Source organism: Platichthys flesus, chromosome 16, assembly GCF_949316205.1.
Source record: "Platichthys flesus chromosome 16, fPlaFle2.1, whole genome shotgun sequence".
NCBI classification, from domain to species: domain Eukaryota; kingdom Metazoa; phylum Chordata; class Actinopteri; order Pleuronectiformes; family Pleuronectidae; genus Platichthys; species Platichthys flesus.
Genome location: NC_084960.1, coordinates 20521695 through 20530812, shown reverse-complemented (window position 1 = coordinate 20530812; position 9118 = coordinate 20521695). Strand labels below are relative to the sequence as shown.

The window sequence follows — 9118 nt, the reverse complement described above, 5'->3', positions numbered from 1 at the left end:
GGCTGAGGAGAGTATTCAGAGGGTCAAGCAGTAATAGAAGTGAAAAGGGCATAACGATAAAATTCATTTTAATATTGAATAGAGAGGAGACGACAGACCACGTGGTAGAGGTTAATCAAATCATTCACTGTATAAAATGAGCTGTGGCTGTGAGACTAGTTCTAGACAGTGATAATAGCTTATTATGATGTCGGGGCACTGCAAACAAAATCACGTGATCTTCCTCCGCTTTACCTCCTGATCCACAGCCGCCCAAGCTTTGACCTGTGTGTTGGAGTCGAGGATAGAAGTGCTTCTTTTAGTACAAGTAAAAATGAAGCGAAATTTTACACCAGCACACACATGGCCATTGTATAAGTATGGTCATGTTATATATGTTTTCAGGTGTGGTAGCACGGACAGAGATTATTTCTAATACAGAGCTATAAGCTTGTCTGGAAGAAGATTGTTCTGATTTATTGCTTTGAAGGAGAAACTAATTAGTGTGGATAAACAGAGGTGAGAGACAGCCTGGTAAATAAACTTGAGACAAGCACATGACCACAGAGCAAGACTCCTCAGTTTGAAATAAAAAGTCAAAGGTAGATAGATGAAAGGCAATGGGTGAGAACAGCTGCTTCATGGACAGCAGCGGGGAGGAAAGAGACAGTTAGGTGCCAAGTTCCAAGATGAAAGAGAGAGGACCAAGAGGAAAGAAAAATGTCCAACAGACTGATGAACACACCACAACAGAAAGAAAGAGGAAGATTTAATGGCAGAACAGGATGAGAAGGCTCTCGTGGTCTTAAGACTCATCTTGTGGTGGGGTCTCCTGCCCATACTGCTGACTCACTAATCCTGCTCCTTACTTATTGCTTCAACAGCTGAATAACAGTAGGAGGGCGGCTCCAATCAGGATAATTGGATTGACTGGCCAGTAGCAGTAACTGGGCATGGGAGGGTTTGAACAGTGACGGATAGATGTGGGGAGGGTAAAAACATCTTCAAAACAAAAGACACGCTGTAAGTTAAGACAGACAATAAATTCACAGAACCATATCTTCACAACTTCAGTGTAGTGCATCATAGCCAATTGTGAGGACGGTGATATAAAGGGCCAATCTCAGCATTATTACAGTTTGAAACAACTGGATGAATCACATGGAAAATTTCTTCTTGAAAAAGTTAATGCTGTTACTGTCTGGGTACCCAACAAGCAACTTTCACAATTCTGTTATGGAGTGAGGTGAGAGCTAACTGTAATGTTTGCCTAATATGGCACAAACACGGAGACATTGTAAGTTATGCATACCAAATGTGTTTATTTTACATGGTAACTTCATTCCATGTGCAGCAATATGTACAGTACAGGCCTGATTTAGAGAAGAAACCAACAGAAACCGACAGAAAAAAGGAAAAAACAAAGGAAACCTTTGATGAACATCAGACTTGCCTCTAGTTTCCTGTTATATTTATTTCATTATATTCAGAACCAAAAGTTTTTTTTGAAAAAAGAAGTAAAGCTTCATTATTTAAAAGGGTTCAGTAAATTCCCCCAAAAGACAATTCTTTAGCAAACTGTACTCAAACAGCAAGAAATAGTGCACTTCTTGGAACAAGCTAAAATATATAAATAAAAACACATTTTGTCACATGTATTCACTGTAAGTTCCAGGGTAAAGATGAACAACATATTATAGGAAGCAATATTAGCTGATCGACATTATATAGAACAGGTTAAGGAGTCAGGAATTGATATATTATTTACATTTTTTTAAGGCTATTTCCATGATCTTGATGCAAATTTTCGCATTAATTAAGATATTGTGAGTTGTTTACTTAACTTCAGCATCCAAGAAGACAAAATAAACACCTTAAATAGGAATAAATCTGGTGTCTCCAATGACTTCAACAAATGTATATTTCCCTGCTATCAGCAACACAAAGGAGAAGTGCTCCTGACGTCATGGAAGCTGATCTGTGTCTCCTGCTGGATGAACTCTGCAGGGCAAAACCACCTGAAACAGTTCAGTAATATGAGTCTGAACACTTGATATGTTATATGGCAGAGTAAAGAAGGTAAGGCATAGAAGGTTAGATGGGTAATGATAGTAGGGAGGTGTGTGGGAGATCTTATGATGAAAATCTGGCCTTAGGACACTGACATGACACCTGTTTGATCTACATAGGACAACGAATACAGATACACAACGTCAACACACCTGCACAAGCTTAAGAGTTACACTCACTTCACTGTTATGTATCTTTAAGAATTAAATTCAAGAGGTCAACTAACTGAGGGCAACGCCTCAATAATGAATGGATGTCCCACTATAATACAATAAACGTTTTGTTTCGTAATGAGATATTAACCAAAAATTAAGCATTTCTTAATGCTTAAATCTATATCTATATATATATAGATATAGATAGATATATATCCTCTGCATTTGTCCATTAGCAGGTATTTTAGTTTGTGGCGCACCTCGTCCAAGTGTGTGTAGTTTCTCCTCCTGAAAACCATGTCCTCTATCTCATTCTCCTTGTTACTAAACCTGATTGCGAAACACAATTTCCACAATTCATCTGCTCTCTGCATTTTGTAGAGGCAGTCATATGCACTCATGTTAGTTTGATATACACTCAAGTACTTACCTCTTTCTGGACATTTAGATTTTTACATTACATTACACTCCATTAAGCCGCAGCTTTTATCCAAAGCGACTTATAATAAGTGCATTCAACAATGAGGGTACAAACCCAGAACAACTGTGCAGCTTGATTGGGGTGCAAGTACCGCCTCATGCTACCAGTAGTGACAAGGACACTAGCAGAACACAAAATTATAGAATAATCTATCGGGAAATTTAAGTAGAGAACAACTATCCGTGGCAACCACATGCAAAACCATTTGATTTGCCAGAAACTTAAATTGTATTAAAGGGGTCTTTTTTATTGGCCATTGGTCCCTGGTCGATCAATGAGAAGCCTGTTGCCCGAAACCTTGAGTTCTGTTTAGTGCAAAACTAAACTTTGAAGCACAAATTAAAGAGGTAGTCCAGTCCTGCAACTCAGAATCATCTCCAAAATCAAACCTACACTTTCCTAACCAGACTTGGAAAAAGTCATCTGCATACTTGTTTTCTTTAAATGCCCTCTTCTCAGGCATAAGCCATAAGTCAGAGAGCGAAGTATTGAGAACACAGAATTTTTACCCATTCAGCTTTTCAAAACGCTGGCCCCAATTTAATTGTAAAACCTTGTTCTTTGGCCTCTTAGGTCTGAATATGACACCTAATACAATGATACATGTTTACACAAATTAATGCCAAAGTTGCTCAATAATTTATTTGTTTGTTAACATTTTACAAAACAATATGTACATAATGTAAAAACAATTTCCTGTTTGAACTTAACCAACCAACCCTTCATCCATTCAACCCTGAAACACACCGAAACTGTGACAAGCAAGTGGGAAAAGTCGTGTAACTGGATTCAGCAGCTTCAGTGTGCTTCTGTAAATATCTCTGGCGGCACGTCTATATGAACAGTGGGCAGTTGCCAATCAACAATAATTACAAGCCTTCTTTTGATCTACAAAAGTGTTGCTTACTATTCCCGGGCAAGTTATTCAGGTGAACATCATGCAACATGAGGATTTACAGTAACATTGAAATGCAGTGGGAGTAACAGGAGCTAGGCTCAGACCACCTGCAGGCTTCCATTTCAACTACAAGTTTATACAAACAGTGGTAACAATATCCTTCAATGGTGGGCTTAGTGTTCATCATATATTGCACTGGATTTCTCTCCTTTGTTCCCTCTGGAGCTGTGTAGGCCTCCACCATGCTCATTTCAAGATGATGTGTGTGTGGGGGGATGCCTGAGAGCATCAAACAATCCCGAAGGCAGCAGGTCTGTCCAAGCAGTTGAACGAAGGTGTTGAAGATGGGTGCAGACTCTCTTGAAGGACTGCCAGCCTTCCCTTGGTTTCACCCCGCAGAAGCTGCATTTTCTCAGACAAGCAGAGGCTCAGGAAGTAAGCTCTATCCCCTACATCACTGGAGTCCACATGCCCTCCCTCATCTCTTCTTCTTGCTGTGCCGCAGCATCTTCTTCCTCTTCAGGATCATTTCATAGAGTTTCTCAAGGCCAGGCTGCAGTCCCTGACCATCCAGCGCCGAGCAGCCCTGCGTGTGGTGCAGTGTGGACGAGCTCAGCTCATGGAGGGCCAGCACCTTCTCTACCTGAGACACAAGACACAGGAGACTTTTACCACCTTACTTTCATTCACCCTCACAACCCTGTACCATTGAAGAAATAAGATGTGTGTTTGAAGGACTGGCTGCGTAAAAAATACTGAGCCAATGACTAAAATTCAATATTTGACATCTATTCATATTAAACTTTTCCTATGACTTCGTCGACTGACAGAATTCCAAATATTTTCTGCTTTTAAGTCTTCCAGCCTAATGTTTGGAGGCAAACATTTTCCTGTTGCTGATTAGAAAGTACTCGTGGTTTTGAAATCTCAGGGGTATTATTATCCTGAGGTTATTTAATAAGTAGTAGTTAAATTAATTAAACTGCTGGCGTGGTCACTCAAAACGTTCATGTCACTAATGCAGTGACTATAAAATAGATTTAATGTGTAGTGTATGCAATAAATACGGCTTGTCCTAGGTCTGAATATAATTTAGTGATTTGATGACATGTTTTGTCGTGTTGATTGAAAATTTGTTTTGTACAGCTGTGTTATCGTGATTCTATTGTATCGCTAAACAAGATTGTTGATGTTTATATCATGGTTTCAGTCTTGTAATACAAATTGTAATCTCCCATGGAATGAATTGTTAAATTTCAAAATGATCTTTCATCTACAAGAACGGATTGTTTGTTTTGTTGGAACAACAGCCCTAACCCCGAAGCCTCAGATTAAAGAAGCTGGAACCCACTGTACACAACAATATCAAAATACTAATGTCACAATAATCACCTCTGAAGCTGACATGGCTCCATCTAGGTCCTGTTTGTTTGCCAGAACCAGTACGGGCACCCCCTGGTTCTCCGCTGAACGAGCAATCCTGTGGAGCTCCACTTTGGCCTCCTCCATGCGCTCAGCCTCGACCGCATCCACCACGAATACCAGCCCCTCAGTCCTCCTGGTGTACGACTTCCAAAGGGGCCTCAGTTTATCTTGTCCGCCAACGTCCCACACCTGGAAGGTGGTGCTGTTGCTTTTGGTGCTTCCCATGGGTACCTTAATCCGCTCCATGTTGAAGCCCTTGGTGGGGATCGTCTCCACAAACTCCTGCAGCTTGAGCCTGTAGAGGAGGGAGGTTTTCCCTGCAGAGTCCAAACCAATCACCACCACATGCAGCGACTGGAAGCTGGGGAGGAATGTGGTGTTGGGGGCGATTTCTGTTAACTGGTTCCCCATGTTTAGTTGCTGTGAAGTACAATAATCCGTCCGTCGATGGTTAGTCCTTTAAAATCCTCCTCTCTGTGACTGTTTGTCCTTGTCCCTCAGAGAAGGCTTTGAGGGTGGCAGGAGGGACAGGGTGGAGTCTTCTTGGCTGGGGAGCTGCTCACGCTCCTGGTCTCACTTCAAAGACTGATACTGGGGGGGTTGCAGGGGACAGTCAATCGGCTGCAGTCACTGAGGACCTGGAGATTATAAAGAGAGGGGGAGGAAAGCATGGGTCAACTTTCTTTTCTTTTTTAAACAAAGCATTGGGCTGTCAGTAGACCAGCTAACTTTTCAATACAGCCTCAAGATTAAAGGACATTAATAAACCCAAGTTTATCTAAACAATGTACATTTATGTAAACCGAGAAGACACTTTTCTCTTTCAGTGAAACACTTAGGTAAGTGCAGAGATTATGAGTTCACATCCTCGCCTGTATGTGGCGTAATTGTAATTCTTCACATTGAGAGCAGGTTAAACATTCCAAAGAAAAGTGCTGTAAACTTCCGGGGAGCTTCTGTCCTGACTGCATAGTGAGCCACTGTCAGCAGCTGTGTTGTCGGTAGCTGCAGAGAAGAGGAAAAACTAAACAGGAGAAACGCAGCCATGGCTGGGCTGGTTTTGGTAACGTTGACTGGTCGGGAAACCAGGTCACGTTTAAATTCAGACCGGTCAGGGGGAAAAACCCGATGTGAAATAAGAAGCACAATGAAGGCTTTCAGACATGTTGAATTATTTTTTTTTCTGTTAGAAACAACGAGTTATATTCCACTCAGGAAGTTAAATCTTATTTTGAAAAGTATAGTCCCTCTGTGCCCCGATGGGAAGTTCGGATCTTTTTACCGTGTCGGTTCTTTGAATCTCGTTCACTAGAATGAACGAATCTCTTTTTGAGTCATTCGTTCGTTTCAACGGGGGGGGGGGGGGGGGGGGGGGGGGGTGCAAAGACTCGTACCCGGCAGATGAACGAATCGTTCCAACTCCCGACGTGTTTCGTTCATCTGCCCACACAGTCTTCGGCCAACCGCTCATTTCGCCGGTGACCGCAGTGCGGGCGGCGGACGGGAAAATCGCTCCTCGGAAAAGCAAGCCGAGCTCCGGGGCGGCGGGGCTCCAGAGCCCCCCGGTCACCTACATGCACATCTGCGAGACGGAGGTGTTCAGCTGTTCCTGCTGCGGCCGAACGGGGAGCTGCTGATCCGCACGCTGCCAGCACATCCAGCTGGCCCGCCGCATCCGCGGACACAGAGCTTAAACTGCTGCTGATACACTGACTATAACAACGCCGCATTCCTACACTTATAAAATGTAATCGCAATTAGATTATTTCCCCATATCGTTCAGCCCTATTCAAAAGTCATAATGACTGGTTTTGTTATTTTCACTTTACATTTACACTTACAGTTTAGTGCAGTGTAATTATTTCCCGTGATAATTAAATGCCAGTGTGACTATAAATGACAATTTAAAACCATACAAACTGTCATGTTTTACTGTATATAATAGAGGAGGTTTTCTTTAAAAAAATATGATCTGCCACACAAAAGCTGTCAGTCATGGCTGCTTTTTAACAGCGGTCCCGCGATAGGGAATGAGGTATCTGTTTCCTCTTCTGAGCCTATGGAGGTCACGTGGAAAATGATCCAAAGACTCGTACCCGGCAGATGAACGAATCGTTCACCTCACGACCGTGTCTTCAGATCAGTGACTCGTTCTTCTGCCAACAGAGTCTTCGGATCAGTGATTCGTTCATCTGCCGGATACGAGTCTTTGGATCATTTTCCACGTGACCGGCAGCAGCCTATACAACAGTCCCGATGCGCTGCCACGAGAAAATGAACGAATCACTCTTTGAGAGGACTCGTTACTCCCGAGTCCTTGTAACGATTCGTTAAAAACGAACGAATCGTTTACGAACGACACAACACTATGTGCCTGTCGCGGCAGAAGAGTTCTGGTGTCGCTACCAGAAAGTCAACAAACAGAGCTGGTTTTTGCCTTTCTGTTTATGTTTTAAACGTGTCTCACCTGTCGCCGCCTCAGAGCTTCTTGCACCAGTCAACATTGTTTACGATCCACCAAGACTTTATCCCCCAGAAAATAATAATTAGCGTCAAAATAATCCCGACGTGTCTTCAGAGCCGCGGCGCGAAGGGAAGAAACGTCTGCTCCGCTGGGTGTCCCGATGAGTACTGCGAGAGACAGAGAGGCAGCGCCGAGGAAGACACGACCAACCCCCGCTACTGACGTAAGCGGGGCGGGCGGGAGGGAGGGAGGGAGAGAGAGAGAGAGTCCGAGGCTGCTGCTGCTGGAGGATTAATACATTAATAATACGTGCAATACTTGTAAATGTGGGTCATATAAAAAATATATAAATAAATAAAAACAAATACAAATGTTAAAAGATCCCCCCCATCATATGTACCCTTTCCACACATGACAGACAGAGATTTCTAGAATTATTAGACAGATGAAATGCCACTTATGATCTGTGTTTTATCTCCCCTTTCTACTTTGTTAATAACCGATGTGTACCATCATTTTAACTTTTGACTGCTTTCTCAAACAGCACAAATAAACTTTCACAGAACATACATCTTGGTCCCAGTATCTGAATAATCACAACTTCCATTAATATAGAAAAATGGCAAAAGACATTTTATCCATATCCATATAATCCATATACTGTTTATGAAATCAGGATATGATGTTTACATGTGCAAAACATCATCGGGATACTACTGTGCATATGACTCAATAAATGCAATAATATTGTCCAATATTGTAGATTAAATTATATATAAACCTCTTCCAATAAGCTTTAGGGCTTTTTGGACCAGGTGTCTCAGCTCAACAGAAGAGACAAATATGCTTTTTGATGGCGGACATTACAGCTAACAACTTGGGGCAATTACTTTGGAAGAACTCTGTTGACGTGGATGAGATCATGAATGCTTGCATTGGTGCTCTGGTACATTTTCAGGAGAGATGTAATTTTATGGATGCTCATAAGTAATTGTCAAGTAATTTTGGAAACATCATGAATTTAATTTTTGTTATTGTTTCAGAGACCATTGACAGACTTGTTAAATGAGACGCTGTATTGATTTGCGAAAGTCGAATGAACCAGATGCTTGTCTGGACGTGATGTCTCGAAATCGGCTGTCTTGCACTTTCTTACAGTCCCCGAGGAGAAACTGGAGACCCTCCCGCTGCATTCCAAAACATTTCCCCCATTCAAATGAATGAGAAGGCCTCTAAGTGCTGTGAGATCATCATTGGTCAATATGAGCTATCTATGACACAATGGTTCATCTGTTTTGATTTACATGGTAATGGTCTCTAGGCAGTTCCTACCTTGATACCCGGTACACAATATGATAATGATGTGGATGCATGCAAATGTGTGTGTGTGGTGGTGGATAGGTGTGTATTAACCTCTTGACGGACTGACTTGAGCCAGGCTGACTGACTGCTTGTTGAGAAGAACGGTGACAGGTGATATCAATAGAAGGGTTTGACACAGAAAATGTTTATAACAGTGAATTAGACAAAACAAAATGGATGACACACAACATTATTACTCAGAGCGCCTTGTGGAGTGTTTTATCCTGTCATTGAAATTAAGACCAGTGTTGGCTGTAAAGGTCCTGATAATAGGATGACACAGC

General features: G+C 42.1%; 1 protein-coding gene across 1 annotated transcript; it reads right to left on the bottom strand.

Moving 5' to 3' along the window:
• Nucleotides 1–1288: 1288 nt before the first annotated feature.
• LOC133971616 (ADP-ribosylation factor-like protein 4D) lies at nucleotides 1289–7661 on the bottom strand. Its single transcript, XM_062409043.1, has 3 exons — nucleotides 7476–7661; nucleotides 4976–5646; nucleotides 1289–4226 (listed from the first exon to the last, which is right to left on the bottom strand). Exons 2-3 carry the CDS (start codon nucleotides 5417–5419, stop codon nucleotides 4062–4064), a joined length of 609 nt encoding a protein of 202 aa, XP_062265027.1. The 5' UTR covers nucleotides 5420–5646; nucleotides 7476–7661; the 3' UTR covers nucleotides 1289–4061.
• Between the last annotated feature and the right edge of the window lie 1457 nt (nucleotides 7662–9118).